Source organism: Anolis carolinensis, chromosome 1 (genome assembly GCF_035594765.1).
Source record: "Anolis carolinensis isolate JA03-04 chromosome 1, rAnoCar3.1.pri, whole genome shotgun sequence".
NCBI lineage: Eukaryota > Metazoa > Chordata > Lepidosauria > Squamata > Dactyloidae > Anolis > Anolis carolinensis.
Window position 1 is genome coordinate 102,727,977 of NC_085841.1, and position 20,327 is coordinate 102,748,303.

The window sequence follows — 20,327 nt, forward strand, 5'->3', positions numbered from 1 at the left end:
TTGCTCACTCAGAAGTACAAACTGGTGGTGCTGATCATTACTCAAATGTATAGAGTAGATTGAGCTAAGATCATGTAAGGAACAGATAGAGCCCATGGGAAAATTTTGAATGGCTGGAAAGGGAGGCCATGTGGATAAGACTAGACCTATGAGTTACAGGTTTCACACCTATTTATTAGCAATGAATAGGATACTACTTTTCTTTTATAGCAAAATTTTCTGTGCTGTATTTTGAATGTTAACATAATCCATAATTTCAATTATATGGGAGAAAATTAATTATTTCTATGTCTTACAGTATAGATATTGGCACACTACACCCCTTCTTTATTAAAATGTTCAGATGTGTGGCCTTTTTCATGAAAGGAATAAAGAAAGAAATGTAAACTTCTAATGGCAGTGGAGATAAATGGATATTTAGTTAAGATGGAGAAAAAAACCTTCCTTTAAGGACATCAGTAGAGCTGCATGATTAGAGAAATTCCTAATGGTTTTCATTCTGCTGGAATGTATAGAGTTTAAACATGTCTTCACATTTTTCCGAAGCATATTAAACACTAGACTAGAGGATTATGTGCGTCTTTTAAGACATTTCTTGCCTACTTTCCCATTTGATCCTATTCCTTTAGAAGTCACACAGAGATGGAGATTTTTTTTTGATTTAATAATAATAATAATAATAATAATAATAATAATAATAATAATAATAATAATTTTATCCTTATACCCCGCCGCATCTCCCCGAAGGGACTCGGGGCAGCTTACATGGGGCCAAGCCCGAATAGAACAATAAAAACAAGAAACCAATAAAACCAATAATCAAACCATAAAAACAAGTCATAAAAACCACATACAAGATAAAATGTTAAAATCATGAATAAGGTTCAAAGAATCTAGGCCAAAGTGCTAAGAGTGCTACTTTGATAGATAATAAATAATAAAGTAAGGTATTTGATCAAAGAAGGGAGAACTTTCAGAGTAAGTGCATTAAGAATTACTTGATGAACTTCCAAGTGTGTTTCACTCTTTATGTTTTTGAATCAGATTATGAAATATTTACTTGTCGGGTTTTGAAGCAGGAGGTATTTTGCCTTTTTTGGGAGAATGTGGTAATCCAAGATATGCGTTTGCCCAGAAATGTTGGTTGTATAGGTTTCAGTGTGTGTCACTGGAAACTGCACCTGTGGAACCCAACAGATAATGTTTTGAAAGCTTTCAAATGCTAATTTTATATCTGAGTCCTTAGTAAAAGAGAAATAAGAAAAAACATATGAAACCAAGAAAACTTTTTAAAATACATGTTCTGTCTTTCAGTATGGCTTTCAGTATGGCTTTCATTATAGATTAGATGATTTTAAACCTCTCTCTGAAACAAAATTTATGACCACAAAAAAGAAAAGAAAGTAGCAGTTGTGATAACTGCTTCATAGTTAGTGATACATCTGCACATTCCTTTTTCTATGAAACGTAATGTGTTTGTCTTCCCTCCCATAACAATTTTGGTTTAATTTCCAGTTTAATATAGTCAAGCTTCTGTTAGTATCATTGAGTAGATGCGACTTTTGAAATGTAGTGTCTTTGTTTAAGAACATGCAGCTATACAAGTACAGTAACATTTGTTTCTTATGAGCTTAATTCTAAGAAGGCTAAACAAGGCTTTCAGTTGGAAAAAGGTTGTCTTTCTTGTAACTCAACAAATTATGAGTTCTTCTGGTTTTGAGCTAATATATAGACATTTTTTCAGCTAAAGAACTCGAACCTTAAAACAGCAGTTGTTGCCATATACCTGTTGATCACAGGTTCCTAACCCAAGAGGCCTTTATTTGAGTGTTGCCTCTTTAAATGCTCTTCATAAAAGATAGTTCACCCTAGTTCTTTACATGTGGGTTCCTGCTCTCCCTATTTGTTTAAGATTGCATCCAGCATGTAAGCACGTCTCTTGGTTATATTTGGCTTATTGTGAACTGAGGAGTCATAGATAAATATGAAAGGAAATTGACATGGAGTTGCAGTTGTCTTTCAATTGAACTATTCATTCCAATCAACAAACCACTATCTGGTTTACCATTAATGCATAGGCCTTGGCATTGTTACTAGATCTTAGTTGAGCTGGAAGAAACAGTTGAGCTGGAAGAAACGTAGTACTGTAGTAAGAATAGAATTAAGTGCTTATACTCGTTCGAGTGACCTTTTTTCTCCTCAAATGTTATATCCATCTTCTAGTTTACAGTGACTGAGTGTGTTAAATGTCAGTCTCTATACCTGTCCCACTTCCACATTTTGTTATTTTGTTGCTAATTGCCACCAAGTCAGCTTGGATTTAGGGGAACTCTAAATGCAAAACCTGCCTGAGCACTAGTGATCTACAGCCTTGTTCATGCAATACTTCCAAATATTCTTCCCTGGCTGTATTGTTGTCTGAAAAGAGCAACTGATATAATTGCTGCTTTTGATATAGAAAGGGATGTAGTAAAACAGTTCCTAGTAGTATTCTTTCTCAGAAATATTATATATAACTTTTTTAGATCATTGGGAAATGCCATTGTACAATCCTTATAGATGAGGTATGAAAAACTCAAAAAGGAAAATTTCAAATGTCACAAATAGTTTTTGGTAAATGGTAAATTAGAACAAACAAACAAAAAACACTGAACAAAATACAGTTGTCTTTTGATATCAATGGTGGATGATACTGAACATGGATGCCAAAATCTATAGATGCTTAAGTCCCTTCCATAAAATGGAAAGAGGATGTATGTAGGTGTGATGTCTCATGGGCCATGTAGTCCCCTTCCTAGTACTATTGTGGCAGACGAAGAGGAAAACTTGGGTTTCCCACCGTTTCAGCCAGAATTGGAGCCCTTGCACCTGCAGGATGTTTGCCTTCCAGAAGTCAGCCAAACAAGCCTTGGGCAGAATTCTCCTCCGTTCTCTCGTAAGGATAATTATAATCGAGATAGAGGCGCTAGGGAGGCGAATCGCCGAAGCGCCAGAATCGCTGCCAGAAAATTAGCTGATTAAGCCTGTTTCCCTTGGGAAATCTTAAGGAGTCATGCATCTGGACACAGTATGGGTTTCACTTCTTGTTCCCCAGGGAAAGTGTTCCTTGGCGGGAAAACAAGATCCTATATAGGTGTTTACCCGCAAGGAGATCCTTGCGGAGTCAATTCGTCAGCTTCGGGAGTGAGATCGTGTGTGGACTACGCTACTCCTGTTCCTTGTTTCCAGGACCTTGTTCTTGTTCCAAGCCTGCCTTATTCCCCGGACCTCGCCACGGACCCAGTTCTTGCTTCTTGCTTCTTGTTGCCTCGAATCAAGTCTTGTTTGCCAAGAATCTAGTTTGTTTTCCAGCCTTGTTGTCAAGCTCCATTGGACTAAAGGACCCTGTTATTTCCCCACACCTTGCTCGGCAACGTGTGTGTTTCGGTTGTTGGATTATAACTTTGGACTCTAATATCTCATATTGGATATTGATTTCCTGGACTATATTTGACCTTTCCTGAAAGGTCTACTTCTGAACTATATTCTACACTTGTTTTTATTGACTTTATATATTCCTTTAATAAAGATATTAGATAGATTCTGGTCTCTGCGCATGGTTATTGGTGCTCCGCAGCCTGGGTCCTGACAGTAGGTTATATGCAAAAACTTCCTATAGTTGCATATAACAAATGCTGAATAGAGTCTTGTGAAATAGTGGAGGCTACATCAGGGATTCCGTATAGGGCTCAGCCTACATAAAATTCAGAGTTTCTGTTTTTGAACTTTCTGGGGGGCATTATTTTTGATCTGCAGTTAGTTGAATCTGTGAATGTGGAACCCATGGATACAGAGGACCAACAATATGTGTTTTCATTATTTTAAAACCATAGTTTATCCTTGCTGGAGCATTCATTACAAGTTATTTAATCCCACCTTCCTTCCAGAGATTGCAACTACTACAAATGTTTTCTTCCTATACCCTTTTGTTTGCAAAATCTTGTTAGGGTCACTATGTTGAAAATGAATGATTAGCCAGATGTCATCCAGGTTGTTCTGTGGCTGTTTTCTGTGGCAGTCAGTTGTTGCTTCTATTATGCCCAATATTTGTTTTATTATGTAATTTAAATATTTAATTTTTTCTTTGCTTTAAGGAATCATTTGTTGCTCTTCAAAAGCTTTCCCCAGAGTGGCATTTAAACAGTGTAATTAAACAATAGTACAGTAATACATATATAGACAAAACTAAAATGTCAGAACAGATAGCAGGTATAAAACTTGTATTGTAAAATACAACTTTACGGGTGGCAGAGTGACAGTAAAATGGCAGAAGGTCAGCTGGTAACAGTGTTGGTTCTAAAAGGCTATAAACCAGGGGTCCTCAAACTTTCTAAGCAGAGTGATGGTTCACGGTACCTCAAACTGTTAGGGCTGTATAGTTTGGGGGGAAAATGAACAAATTATTATGCACGCTGCACATATCTTATTTGTAGTGCAAAAAAAAAAACCAATGAAAGAATACAATATTTAAAATGAAGAACAATTTTAACCAACATTTAATTACCAGTATTTCAATAGGAATACTGGTAAGTAAAGTTTGGGCCTACTTTTGGCTGATGAGATAGTCAAATTAATTAGGATTGTTGTTGTTTGCCTTCTAGTCATTTCAGACTTTGGGCAGCCCTGTCTTAAGTTTAGGGTGGGGGCTGGGTAAATCACCAGGCCTTAGTTTGGAGACCCCTGCTATAAACGTTGATTGCTACCTGTTTGCTCTGCTCTGGCTTTGGTCTTAAAGGAGAGCCTCAGTTATCTCAGCTACTAGATAGGCTCATATGGGGATAAAAAACTCCTCACTATTTAACCAACTGATAACTCTTATGTTATCATTTCGTATTTTGAGGCAGAGCAACAAGTTATGAGGTGATAAATACATTTGAATATGCTACATGTATTGCAGAAATCTGATGGGAAGGTCACATCAGATAAAAAACATTAGTTAGTGGATTTGAAAAAAAAATCTGGCCTAACTTTATTTGTGTAGTCACCAAGAATACCCATGTAACTTTCATGTGCTGCAAAAAAAGGTCAGTAGACATGATTCATTCCACCAGTAGTAACTGAGTCAGTCACACATTGTTTTCATACCTCAGTGTGAGTGGGGACATCTTTGTTGTCTAATGCACAGAGAACAGACCTCAAGAAATGTGTAAGCCATGTGTTTGGGAACTTTAATTTTATTTATCTTTTTCTTTCTGAATCTGACTCCCAGGTTTACTTATGCATCTTAACATTGGAGCCTTCCTTTCAGAGTGTTCTCTAGAAGAACTGCATAAAAATCTGTTTCTGTAGATCCTAATCTAACACTGCTAAATATATTTAATGAAAACAAATGATCTATTGCATAAAAAGAAAGCATGGTTAACTATTTCAAATTTTGTTGTTGTTTATTCGTTCAGTCGCTTCCGACTCTTCGTGACCTCATGGATCAGTCCACGCCAGAGCTTCCTGTCGGCTGTCACCGCCCCAAATTTCAATTTACAGCAAGGTGTATTATTTCAAAACACTCCTATTGTAAAGTCTGGTATATTGCTTGTAGAAAATGTAATGCATCAAATGAAATTACTCAAATAACAAGCCACTTCTGGCATTGAGTAGGAGCAGTCTGGTGGAGCAGTTCATTCCAACTGTATTGGGAGGACGTGACCACCCCTTTTCCTAATTCAGCCTCCAGAACAGTTCTAGAGATCTGCAGAAACCCCCCAAATTGTTTTAAGAAGGCAAAAATCATGCTGCTGGAGAAGACAGAGATTCTGCTAATTTTATCAGTGGAATGCTGCACTTAGGCTTTGATAATATTTGACAATCATTTATTTTGTATTAATAGAACTCTACCATCGCATTGCATTCACTTGTGGAAACACCCTTGAAGTTCAACAGTGTAAATACATGGGTGAAATAGCTTCCATCTACATAACTAGCAGGGGACTAGTCTCCATTGCCATGGCTGCTTCTTTTTCCCATATACCGCAAAAACCTGTTCCAGAGCCCAATTCCAATTTGTGCTGGGGGCTACTGGAGAGAGGAGAAGCCAGTGCAAGAGTGAATTGAGGTCTTCATAAGTGTATGCTATAAAGCAGTATTTCACGAACTGTGCTCCTTCAGGTGTTTTGGACTTCAGCTCCCAGAAATCCCAGTCAGCTTGACAGGCCAAAACATCTGGAAGAGCACAGTTTGAGAAACTCTGTTGTAAAGAACAGGGCCTAAATAGCCTCAAGACAATAGATCCTATTTGAACTTGGATTCTAAGGTATTGTAAGCTGTATTTCAGGAAGGAACCATGTCTAGCTATACGTTAACTCCATTAAATTCAGCAGGCACTTACTAATACATATACACACACTATAAAAAACACATGTCCAGCATAGTGTATGGGATACAGAAAAAAACATGCAGAAAAAAGCTCAATGTGATCTTCTTTCCATATACAAGGATCCATATATAATAAATAAAAGAAATTGAAGGCTTTCTCTGTAATGACCTGCCAACTTTGAAACGCCTTCCCAAAAGAGATGTTTTCTCTTAGTATTGCAGGCAGTTCCCAAATTACAAACAAGATAGGTTCTCAGGGTTGTTGTATGTCTTTCGGGCTGTGTGGCCATGTTCTATGGCAGGCATCCTCAGAGGTTGTGAGGTATGGAGAAAACTAAGCAAAGAGGTTAATATATATCTGTGGAAAGTCTAGGGTGAGAGAGGTCAGTGTGAATGTTGTGTAGTTAATCACTTTAATTAGCATTGAAAAGCTTATCTGCTGTCTTCTTCCTGCCTCTGGGGCATCCTTTGTTTAGAGTCGTTAACTGCCCTTGGTTGATTCATGTCTGGAAATCCTCTGTTTTCAGAGTATTGCTTTTTATTTACTGTTCTGATTTTTGAGTTTTTTAATACTGGTAGCCAGATTTTGTTCATTTTCATGGTTTCTTCCTTTCTGTTGAAGTTGTCCACATGCTTGTGGATTTCAATGGCTTCTCTGTGTAGTCTGACATGATAGTTGTTAGAATGGTCCAGCATTTTTGTGTTCTCAAATAGTATTCTGTGTCCAGGCTGGTTCATCAAATGCTCTGCTATGGCTGATTTCTCTGGTTGAATTAGTCTGCAGTGCCTTTCATGTTCTTTGACTCTTGTTTGGGCGCTGCGTTTGGTGGTCCCTATGTAGACTTGTCCACAGCTGCATGGTATCCGGTAGACTCCTGCAGAAGAGAGAGGATCCCTCTTGTCCTTCGCTGACCGTAGCATTTGTTGGATTTTCTTCGTGGGTCTGTAGATAGTTTGTAGGTTGTGCTTCTTCATCAGCTTCCCTATGCGGTCAGTAGTTCCCTTGATGTATGGTAAGAACACCTTTCCTCTGGGTGGATCTTTGTCTTGACTCTCATGGCTTGTTCTTGGCCTTACAGCTCTTCTGATGTCTGTGGTGGAGTATCCATTGGCCTGTAGAGCCCAGTTTAGGTGGTTGAGTTCACCTTGGAGGAGGTGAGGTTCGCAGATTCTTTGTGCACGGTCTGTCAGGGCTTTGATTGTGCTCCTTTTTTGACTTGGGTGATGGTTGGAGTTTTTATGAAGGTATCTATCTGTGTGTGTAGGTTTTCTGTAAACTGTGTGGCCCAATTGTTGATTGGGTTTGCGGATGACCAGAACATCTAGAAATGGCAGTTTTCCTTCCTTTTCTTTTTCCATGGTGAATTGGATGTTTGGGTGGATGCTGTTAAGATGGTCCAGGAATAGGTTCTGTAGGTTCTGTAGGTTTGTACTTAAGCTGAATGTTTATGTAAGTTGGAAGAGGTACATTTTTTAAGTGTAACTCCAGCCAATATCTATTTTAGTTTTGGCTAGCATGGGGAAGGGTTAACACCCCTGCTGTGTTTGTTTTGCTGTCTGTTCAGAAGATTTCACCTCACTTTCTGTCCCTGTGATAATTGGATTTTGGAAAATTTGAGTTGTTGTGGAAACAAGAATTGGTGATAAAGCTTCAGTTAGAGACCCTTTTTCCCCATGATAACTCTTCCAGGAGTAGATTTCCCTTCTAAAGGGTAGACTTTGCTCACTTCCTGTTGTCTCAGCACTGTTCTTAACTATGAGACATTTGTAAGTCGAATGTTTGTAACTCAGGGACTGCCTGTACATTGTTTTCATTTTAGCAATACATTAAAATAGTCTATTTTTGCCTAGACCTTTTAATTTTCCTTCCAATTTAGTATTTTTCAATTTATTGTTACATTTTTTTCTTTACTAGTTGAAGGGTTCTTAATGCCTTATTTTATAATTATACACACGTGAAGGTGTTTAAAACAGAGCTGTGACTGAAACACTTAACTCCAGTCTTCTTAAACCCAATTTAAATTTTCAGGAAGTTTATTAATTTGAGTAATACAATTTTGGAGCACTGCATACAGTGTTTATTTAATTTTTTTCCAGACAAGTTTGACCAGTTTTGGGCCATAAACCGGAAACTCATGGAATACCCTCCAGAAGAAAATGGATTTCGCTACATCCCATTTAGAATATACCAGGTAAGAGAAGATGGGAAGCAGAGAAGCTGCTTACTGTATCTAATTTTGACCTGTGAGACAAGATAAAGATATTTTTTTTCTGTACAACTGCTTTATATTGCTAAATACCAAGGAAAAGGCAACAGCCTATTAGAACTAGTACTAGTAATTTCTTTTAATTAGAAAGGTCTCCCACACCTCTGGGCACATGTGGTGGAATTGTTATGTATGTTGATATCTATTGCTATAGGTAAAATAAAGGCACATATGGTATTAACCACAACTTTAGGAAAGATGGTGGCATATGCATTTGCGTTGTTTATTCCTGAGGGTATAGGAAGTTTTCCTTTCATAAAATTAGGCCCAAACCTTGTTACCAATAATTCCCACTTATAGAGAGGTATGCTATCTAAAACTATTTCTTAGTATATCCTGATGCTCTACTTTGAACTGCTGTTCATAGTTGCTTTATATATTATTTAACCATGTATTAATATAGAAGTTAATACGGTACCTAATGTAAGTGAAGTTATATCAGGAGAATTCTTCCTGTGCCAGTAGTCACTTTGCTCTTCAGGAGAGTAAACAGATCTGAATGATGTTCACTTATTTGCAAGTTCTGTGCTCTTCTGTGCCAAAGCTGCTGCAGTTTTCTATAACTAGTGTAGCCATTCTTGTTTCTATTAAACCTTATGGTAAGAATATAAGTAACTATGAAAGTACAATAGTCAATTTTTGGGTGGTATCCTGGAAAAGGAATTAAAGATTTGTAGATGTCTGTGCAGGAAATTCAGTCTAAACAATTGTGATAATTAATTTATATTTCTTGAAGTAATGTTGCTCTTAATCATGTAGGAGATAGGAAAGTTACATTTACCCCTTGCAACATATCCTGCCAAATGAAAGGATGTGAGGAAGACATGGGTTGTTGCCCACATATGATTAGGCAAATTGCCCTTAAACTATTTGTGACCAAAATCTTTTCAGTGTTATTGTCTAGACAAAGTAGTAATAAAGCTTACTATATAAAAATAAATAAGTCTAACTTCATTCCAGATGTGTGTGTAATAGTAATGGCTTCCCTTAATTCAACCACAGTCTGAAGCATTCATATTATTTAGGTTAAGTAGCACTGATGTTACTTTGATACTGTTTTAGACATAATGATAACATTTTGCTAAATAACAGACCATGACAACCAGAGGTTTCCGTTATGGGTGTGCTTACATGTGTATTTGTTTCAGATTCCTTAAAGACTATGTAATTATTAGCTTTCAACAAACAACAGTGCTTCAAAGTCCCTTAACATTACAAAGAGGTATACATTATATAAAACATTGAAATAGTTATATGTGGTTAAGTTTTTACAAATTATATGAACTTGGATTAATTTCAGAATTGAGCTCCATAGTAGTATATTGCATATACTAAAGATGCACATGTACATAGTTAAACTGAAACTGCTGCCTCAAAATGTGTTTACTCCCACTATTATAGATTGCTTTAAAGGGAATTGAACATATTTGTGAAGGATAAGACTAGGAGTGGTCCTAAAGACCATGTGGCATCACCATGAATCTTGCAGTTGGAGAGTGAACTTGTGTTGATTGTAGAAGTATTAGAAGATAAGACAGAAACTAGCAGAATAGCTATATATATTGTTTTCAGAAGTTGACTTGACTTTGTATGTAGGTAAATTTCCTTTATCTTGATTAAATTATTGTCTTTCTGGGTTATTGTTACTAAGAAGAAGGGTTGCGTCAGGTGTAGCATCTGATTGTATTGGCTGAGATGCTGCAGACTATGATAGACTCGTGAGGCATTTGAAGTGGTTTTTCCTATATCTCAGTTTATAGTAACGCTCATTCAGATACAGAGTCTTGCCTGAATTAACTATTTTATAATTTGGTATATTAAGTTCAGTTAAGTAAACATTTAGCTTGACAAAACTGCTTATAAAACTGAATGATCAGCCTGTTAACAATCATTGTAGTTGACAGGAAAACATTTGAATAAATCTTACAATGCTTGCACTCATCACTTTTGATAGTCTGCTTATTGAGAGGGAGAAGAGGGCATCAACAGACCCTTTAAGTTTTATTTTTTCCCATTTTTGTTTTCAATTTTCCTTACTGTTTTATAAGCATCACTGTCCTGTAATAATGACCTGGCTGATCTAGGAAGTTGTAGACCGAGTTCTCCATCTTGTTACTTTGTTTAGCCAAGCTTCTCAGCTCTATAATGGGATGTTTGAGGCTGAGTATAGCAGGCCTGTACTTATTACTGTGACAGATGAGGATAGTTGTTAGCAAGGCCTTGTGTGTGTCTTCTTCCAAAGAAACAGAAATAAATAAGACATTTTCAAGGCCTGGTTTATCTGTCTCATACTAGAAATACAGAGAGGTAGTAACTGTGGGAATTCCCTGCAGAACAAGCAGCATGTGAAGGGCACAGGTTCACTTTCTTTGATTAAAGTATCAGATATGAAATGAGAAAGTGAAACTATCTTTCATTTTAAAAAAAATACACATCCTGGGATTTGGTTAAATGAAGAATAAACATTCAAGGATTATTTCATTACTTTTAAAAAGCATTTGGTGGATTTACAATTCAAGAAATTAATCTATTCATGCTGAAAGCTTGGAGACAGATTTTAAACTAATCTTGAAATGCCATTCCTATCAGATATTCCAAAGAAAACAGATGAAATTTTAACTGACTAACTTTACTGATACATGAACGGAAACAACACAGAAGTAGCTATATTTTTTTAGACTGCCGAAGTACATGTGGAAAACATAAGATGGTTATAATGTGGGTTTAACATGTAAGGTAATCTGCAGTGGCTTAACTACAGCTGGGAAAACCGTTCTTTTATGTAGATGTAAAGGCTCATAAGTCTGTTGGTTTTCCTTGTCAAGAATTATAATTTGTGGGTTTTGTGTTTTTATGTTATGATAACATCCTGTATAAACTGTTTAGCTAACTGAATTTTAAGCAGTATGTGTAAGCCAATGTTTTAATTTTCAAGGCTTAGCATATTTATTTGACAGCTATGGAAAAAAGCTATTAGCTAATTATGTATGTACGCTGATAAAATTCTACTGTGTTCAACGACTACGTTTCTCCCAGTTTTGTATTCTAGATCTGATATAATTCTTCAGAGTAGGTTAAGGTTTTTTGGGTTGGGAAACTTCAAACAAACGCATATCTCTTGATTGCTTTTGATCTGAAGTATTTGATGGTACAAGTTTATAAGGAATGGTTATATCCCTGGCAGACTAGCATATGCTTAAAAGTGGGTGACTCCTTAAAACTGAAGTTTTTTCTTCTTTTCATTCTCTGTATTTCCCTTTTTCATGTTGATCATGTTTGAGCTTCAAAGTTCAGTTTCTCCATATCTCTTAAATTCTGTCTGTAAAGTACCAAACAGAGGGATATCTATTTGTGTAAGTCTTTACACATGTATGTGGGTGTCTTTTTCACGTGCTGCAGAGGTTGGTATTCCTTTCCTTCCTGTGCAGCACTCACTCACACTCACATTCACACACACACTTTGATCCTGTCAGCTTACTCTGGAGTGTGGAATAACTGTGCAAGGAAACTACAGTATGAGATATGGCTCAGCATTGCTTAGGCCCACATGCCAATATTTATGCTGTGCTGAGTGGATATTGGATTGAGGTCAAACTGATACCAAAACCTTGTGATGAAAGTTTCCTTTTCTATAACAAATCCAGTTGCCAAGTGGCTGAATTTTGTACATTATTGGAACCTACTGAGCCAATTTGTTTGTGGAATTATTCAATTTTTGTGTTTATTTTGCCTATCATGTTGTGAGATGATTGTGTATAAAGGCTTGATCCAGGTACATTACAGTTAATATGTTATTTTTAGGCAACAAGTGAGCGGCCTTTTATACAGAAGTTGTTTCGTCCCGTTGCTGCAGATGGGCAGCCACATACGCTGGGTGATCTCCTCAAAGATGTTTGTCCTGCTGCTATCAATCCAGAAGGTATTTGATGAAAATCCATGTTAAAAATATGCCCATGAGTAGAATTTTCCTTGAGGCATGTTCTCATTTGGAAAAGACAAGGAAGAGATTTTCACCTATTTCCTTTGCTCCAAGTATCTGCTCTTCAGTTTTGAAGAATTCTCCTAATGGGTGGGGAGACTGCTCAGGTATTTGCCAAAAATACCCTCTCCATTTTCTGCTGCAGAAGTCTCAGTTAGATTAAAAGCTCTTCTGTGGAAGAGAGGGAGGGAGGGAGGGAGGGAGGGAGGGAGGGAGAGCTGAGATACAAGCTATTATATTTTCAGAATTCAAATATGTATAGAAATTGGATTTTATAGTAATGGAAATATATTTGACATATTGAACATATAGATAAAACCACAGGAATGGTTTCATAAAAGGGAGTTACTAATAAATTACTGTAAGTACTTTAGCAAGAAGAAGCTGGAAAGCTGGGGTATTTCTCTCTGCCACAAGCAAGAGAAGGAGTCTTTTGCCACACCAGACTGTTATACTGATGGCTTAGTTTGTGTGAGAAATTAAAACCCCAGTAGGCTGTTTAATCTGGCCATTTCAGCATCTTGAGATTTTGAGTGACTGGTACATATTGAGAGCCTAGTACTAAAATGAAAAGCTCCAGTCTTCCTGATAACCTTGAACTAGGGAGAAGAATGAGGATCTTCTCTACAGCTGTGTAGTGTATTTGCTCTGATAAGCAGAATCTGCACTTATTTTCTCTATATAGAAAACGTGATTGGAAATTTATTTACATTATTCGACATGTCTGTGAAACAGCTCACAATCTGAAATGGACTCAGTGGCAGCTTCCATATTGCCACTTTTTTAATCTTTCCCAAATTCCTGCCTGTCTTGGATTCCCAAATTAAAAATTTAAATTTTTAAAAAAATTATTCCAGTGTACAGCAGAAATAACTTGTGGTGCTGAAGCTTTATAATTTTATTTCACATGGAGTGCTAGCACTGAAGACATTTAAGTATTAGAGACTTTTCTCTTTTATAAACAGCATTCCCTTTCTGTTTGTGATCATGGGATAAAAGCTATCTTAGCTTGTATATGTACTTTTTTACTGCTACATCATGTAGGGTGCTCTTAAGATTGAGATCTCATTCCCCAGGAAGCATTTTCTGCCTAAGATTAATTGCCCTTTTAAGTCAGTGTTTGATGTATTCTTTTTGGCTAGCTATATTCTGACTCAGGTTAACCCTGTTTGACCTGACCCCACTGACTGTTACCACCATGGCTGAAGCAGAAATCCTTTAGTATGCTGTATGCAGCACAGGCACTAAGCTGATAGTTCCTCACAGCTTGGATTCAATTAGCCAGCTTTTTACTATTCCACAAAGAAGTAGAAAAAAAATCAGTCGGAATTATCCATAGCTTCATATTTCTGTCAAGCTTTCTACCCATTACAAATAATTAAAAGTCAGAATGCAAAGCAGTTACCACTTCCAGTTCTTAAACTTTCCAGCATCTACACGTCTCTTGCACAATGCAGCAGTCTAATATATTTTCCTTTACTATATTTTGCTTTTACTTCTTGAGCTCAGGAATTCTATTGAGTTGTGTAGTTTATTTATTAGGGTTAAACCATAATTTTGTTAAAATCTAACTTGCTACCAGCAACAGCTTGCTCTTTGTAATGTGCAGATAATTTTTATATACCTTACAAAATTGTTCTATGGATATGTGTTTTGAGTGCTTGCAAAAATAACTGTCTAAAATGAATTGTTTACTTACTGGAAGCACTGCTCAGTATTTCTAATAGCATAGAATAAAAAAGACAACCCAGTTTGCCTTAAAGGTGCTCCCACATTCTCTTTCCTCCTCTCCCCCCTTTCCTGTCTTTTATGCTGTAGAAAATAAATACAGCTAGCATTTGAAAATTACAAAATATCGTAGTCATCTGAAAGAGGTCTATGTCTAGAGCTTCGATATAAACATATGATATAAAGAAATTCTGAGAAGAAGGTGAAGTAGCTTGGCAGGGTATTACTAATTAAATAACTTGCATTCTAGTTATTACTACATATTCTCAGTAAGTCCATCAAGCAGAGAAAATGAGCAAGTGGTTGAACTTTTTGGTGTCTCTAATGTTAACAGTGGGAAATTGTTGATTATTTCTGTACTGTACACATACACAAATGTGTGTGGCTTTTCAAAATATTTTCACCTTAGAAAGCTAATACAAAGAGCTTTTAAAAATGTAATAGATAATCAAAACAACGTAAATCACAATTAAAACCATCTTGTTACAGTCACAGAGCTAAAAAAAACAGGATACAGTATATCAGATTTTTTAAAAATCAAAGATGAATTCACTGGGAGGATTGATGACAGGTATCCAGGCAATAATAGATGCATTTCAACATGATATAGTGTATCTACCACATTTTCACAGAAATAGTATTGCATCTGTGGGTCTTACAACTAGTCTTTTTGCCCAAGATGATTGGGAAGATACTGGCTAAGTAGTTGCTGATGTTCCTGGAAGGCAGTAATTATTTTGACCCATTTCATTTGACCCATTTCTGTTTAGGTCAGCTTTGGTTGTCATCTATAATGGACTAGATGAGGGCTAACAAATTGAAACTTAATCCAGACAAGACAGAGGTGCCGCAGGTCAGCCTAAAGGCAAATCTGGGAATAGGAATTCAGCTTTTGCTGAATACATGCCCCCTGAGGATTGCAGGTTGACAGTATGGACATTTTCCTGTACAAAGTATCTGTGATGGCCAGGACCGCTTTTGAACATTTAAAGCTTGTGCACCAACTGTGCCTAGCCTTGAGACATTGGCCACAGTGGCAGGTGCCTTAGAATAGTTTTATCCCATTTGGACTATGGTAATGCAGTATACTTTGAACAGTGCTCAAAACCTTCAGCTGGTTTAAAGAGCTGCAGGTTATAGAGACCATACTATGCTCTTGTTAAAACAGCTCTGTTGCCTTTTTTTCTGGGCACAATTGAAAGTGTTGGTTATGATTCATAAAACCCTAGATGGCTCAGGTCTAGTCTGTCTGGAAAACTGTTATCCTCTTGTTTGAACCGGCCCTGACCCTAAAACCACCGGGAGAGGCCCTTCTCTCAGTAGTTTATAGCTCACATCTGTGAATTAGAAGTTGGGGCACTGTTCCACAGTCGCTGCATTGATTTCTGCAGAGATTATTCCAGAAAGTAGTACTGGGAGACTGTGCCCCATTACCCTGGCAGCCATGTTGTATGGTGTACCATAGAGTACCATCTGATCCCAGATCCTGTACTTCTATACACACTTACTTGCATAGTTATTAGGAGATTTGGAACAAAATGTTATTTGTATAGTGATGGCAAATGATTTTGTTGTAATTCTTGAAGCAAGAGAAGTGAATGCATAGTGATCAACTGCTTGAATGCAATGATGACTTAGATGTAGTCCAAGGAACTGTAACTGAACAATGTTGTGTTAATAGTTGGATTTCTAGCCATTTAGCTCTTGCATGTATACTGTAAACCAGGCATGGGCAAACTTCAGCCCTCCAGGTGTTTTGGACTTCAACTCCCACAATTCCTAACAACCAGTAGGCTGTTAGGAATTGTGGAAGTTGAAGTCCAAAACACGTGGAGGGCTGAGGTTTGCCCATGCCTGCTGTAAACCCACCTCTCAACATGTGTAATATCCTTCTTGGGATATTATTTAGTACATAATTATTTAGTATTTTTACATATCTCCTCCTGGCAATGCAGTGAGTTGGATCCAGACTTCATACTTCTCAATTTATGACAACCCTAAAGCAAAATATCATGTGCTTTTCCAGACATGATTTGCCAGAGGAGGGTTGTGTTTATCTCCCTCTAAGGCTGAGAGTATGTGACCTCCCCCAATGCCACCTAGTGGATTTCCATAGCCAAGGGGTGATTTGAGTTAAACACCTACACCACACTGGCTAACTCATACCTAGATTAGACCAGTAAAATCAGTAAGATTTCGGTTAGTCATGAGTTACTGACATTTTGTCAGTTTGGAAAATCAAATAATGTTGTAATTCTACTCAGACTGGTGTTAAGATCTTTTGTTTCAAGTTATCTTTTAATTTACTATTAATTGGATACTCAGTAACAGCATACGGTACTTAGAAATTAAATCCATTCACAGCAAACTGCACTAGTGATACAAAAGAGAGTGAGTGAAAAATGATTTTGTGATTATTCATTTGTCCATTTTTCTAAGAATACTATGCTTTAATTCAGTTGAATCCAAAACTTTTTAACTTGAACTTTGTTGTTGACAGGGTTTCTGGCTATTTATTCAGTTAAAATACGCAGTAATAAGATGATAATCACACCAATAATTCTGCAGAATTTTAGCATGAAATGAAACCATATGCCTCACATTTTAAATGTGTTTTAATATGTGAATGTTTCTTAGTTTCTGTTCTTTCTCTTTTTTTACAATTAGATGGTGAAAAGAAAACTCAGGTGATGATTCATGGGATAGAGCCAATGTTGGAGACGCCTGTACAGTGGCTAAGTGAACATATGAGTTATCCTGATAACTTTCTTCACATCAGTATTATTCCACAACCTGCAGATTGAAGTGTCAGTTTGTACATATTTTGGTCAGACATAAATTAAAACAACAATGTGAGTTTGCTCGGTGAGGGCAACCTGACCAGAAGTCTTCACCACTGCAAGCCAAACAGGAAGAAAGATCCTTCATGGGATAAGAGCAGTTGGGCTGGCCACACTTTGTTTCAGCCATGTTTTCCCACTGCTCTCATTAACTTCAAATATGACATGAGAAACTTAGAAGGCTGCTGCCAGTCTTGTCATCTAGTTAAAATACGAAGCTGAGAGCATGGACGCTGAGTGGAAGTATGTGCCACTTTGTATTTCTTATTAATCAATAAACAGGAATATTTTCTAAAGTTGCAATTACTTGTCTTTAGAGTTAAAATACTCCTTTATTATAGCAAACTTGATACACAAGTTCTGTTAATAATAAATGGTTGAAACTCTTTATAAAATGAAATCATTCAGGATTTCATATGCAAATTGTATCTTATATTTTATACTAGGAATGTAAATTTTAATATAATGATCACAGCAACTTTTGTATTTAACAGACTATTTTCTATTTCTAAATAAATCCCTAAACATAAGTTTTAATGATGTTAATAAAACATCAGAATCATAAATTTGGGCTCAATGCATAATTCACAGTCATTAATTATACTCAGAATTGCATATGCCGTGTTCCAGTCAAACAGACTCTGCTCATGGAGTGGATTTCCCATCCACCTGCTCTGGAAGATTTAGGGGGACATTAAGGAGATGCTCCATTTCATCAGAGGTCTCCTTGTGAGATGTGGGGTGGAGCCCATACGATGGGATGCGTTTTATTGGAACACGCTTTTTCCTTCTAACAACCCTGAAATATATTCGCACAGGTTCAAGCATCTAGAATTATTCAGTCTGATTGCAAGATGGATGCTAAAGCCTTTACATACGTTGTCCACAGTTTTTAAAGAAATAAAGGAAGGCAATTGGCAATGAAGTTCAGAGGTCCAGCCACTGTTTTCCAGAAGCATTATTTCAGAAATGTATAGATCAAGAAGACCCATATTTATAGGAATCATTACAAAGTTATCAGCAATGCTTACCTTACCCATCATATTAATACACAAGAAGGAATAAGAAATAGTGTTTCATAATCTGAATGTCAAAAATACAATATTCACACAACTTGCTTGCCTGTTGCGTCCTGCCCCGTAACTATCTTTAAATATTCCTTTTCTTTTACCCAGGGCCTTTAGCAGTTCCTAATTGTGTAAAATTTCCCTTGAACTTAAAACAGCTGATGGTTTGTATCAATATTGTTTCCCTTTACATATTAAACCCTATATGCATTTAAGAATATAGTGTTTTGTTCCAAGTTTCACTTTTACAGTGCTGATAAAAGGACTTGATCTTGATTCTGTAGAGATGTGATATATTAGGCAATTGAACCCTTTCATGATAGACTGATTCTCACAACTATAACCATTCTAATAATTGAAGAGAATACAGTACGTCCTCTTTCAATGGGGTTAGAGGCGCAAAAGTTCTGCAAATAAAACTACTATTTAACCCAAGATGATGATGATGATAATAATACTAATAATAATAATTATTATTTTATTGCTTACCCACCTCTCCTTGTGGCACAGAACACTGTTCTCGAAATCCCTAGGCTCTCTAGTTTGACCCTATGGGCAACTTTGGGTGAAAGTTTACCATAGAGTCACACTAAAGAACCTGGAGAGATCATATCATTAAAATTTGTGAATAATCAAATTCTGCAAAAATGAAACCTGCAGATGTGGAGGGTCGACAATAGTTAATGGTATGAATATTGTTTACTGCTTTTGTATTAAATACAGAATGGCATCCAATGTTATATGAGACATGCTTGCTTCCCCAGAGACCTGCTCTCTAGGACCCCTTTACTCTTCAGATAGATTTGGAGACACCCAAGAGGAAGGGCAATCAATTTTCTGTCCCCATTCCAGTCCCTTGTGCCTTTCAAAGTATGATTCCATGGCCAGTGCTTATTCCCCAAACTCAAGCTGTCTTTCATAGAAATTGAATTTAGATAAGGTAATACTAGAAAGGCAAATAAATACGCTACTGAGTCAAATAAATTCAGTAAACCATGACTAACCATCCCTTATAAATGAAACCATAGTTTAGACTTCTAAACATACAATTAACAAAGTGTTGTTATGAGCTATTTGCTTCTTTTATATTTGCTCAGAACTCTTGTTTTATAGTAACGTCTTAAGATGACCATGGTTTGTCTGAAACTTAACTTCAAACTGACTTCAATCAACCTGAAATCAACTGCAAATTATTTTTCTGATTTTGTTTGCTCACTGACTGCAAAGAATTTGTCCACAAAATAATGGCAGTTGCCTTTCCATTGTAAATAAAGGAAATGCTGAAAATATGCAATCGTTTCCCTTTTTATGGCTATGTCATGGTACTACATATTCATAAAAGAAGTAAGAAAATTGATATTCACTATTTCTTCTGTAAAGTTCAGACCAATATGCTTTTTCCATCATACACAGGTCTCTCTCATACATAGAGAACTGAAATTTTTAATTTAGCACAGTTATATACTTGTTATTAAGGAAAAGTTGACAAAGTGATTCATTTTGTAAAATGATGGCTTGCATCTGTCTCATAAACAACTTAAGCTGGTAAGCTGACTTTGAAGAATAGGTTTCATGTTTATCCTACCATTAATTAAATATATTGTAGTCTGATGTTTTATTGTCCATGCTGATTCTGTCTGTACTGGAGAGCATCTCTCCCTGGTAGCAACAGCTCCTCACCAACTGCAGAAAGACCAAATTCAAAACAGACCAGAAGCCTTCAAGCTGGTAGAACAGATCAAAACTGTCAAAACAATTCCTCCCTCCATTGACTAGTTTCCGAGTGAGTGAGAGTGTGTTGCCTTATGGAGACAACAGGGATTTCATAGGATTTTCTTAGGCAAGGAATACTTAGAGCTGATTTTGCCAGTTCCTTCATCTGAAATAGAGGTTATAGCACCTGGTATTTATTGGCAGTCTCATCAAGGCCATAGTGTAAATATTGCAATGGACAAGATTCAGAAGAAAGAAGTGGGCTGTTATCCTTGGAGATGACATCCCTGAAGGGAGATTCACTGACTAAAAAATAGTTTGGTTTGTCAGGACTAAATCTTTAACGGTATATACATAGTTCGACATGCAGTTGCTTGTGGGTTTT

General features: G+C 36.7%; 1 protein-coding gene across 2 annotated transcripts in view; it reads left to right on the forward strand.

The window, feature by feature from the left end:
* Window positions 1–19,518, forward strand: part of atg5 (autophagy related 5) — a 37,475-nt gene extending 17,957 nt beyond the window's left edge. For both annotated transcript variants that reach the window (XM_062980233.1, XM_062980237.1), the window contains exons 6-8: window positions 8,446–8,540; window positions 12,417–12,534; window positions 16,990–19,518. In XM_062980233.1, coding sequence (XP_062836303.1) covers window positions 8,446–8,540; window positions 12,417–12,534; window positions 16,990–17,126 — 350 coding nt within the window. In that variant the 3' untranslated portion in view covers window positions 17,127–19,518. The remainder of the gene's footprint in view (window positions 1–8,445; window positions 8,541–12,416; window positions 12,535–16,989) is intronic.
* Window positions 19,519–20,327: the final 809 nt, after the last annotated feature.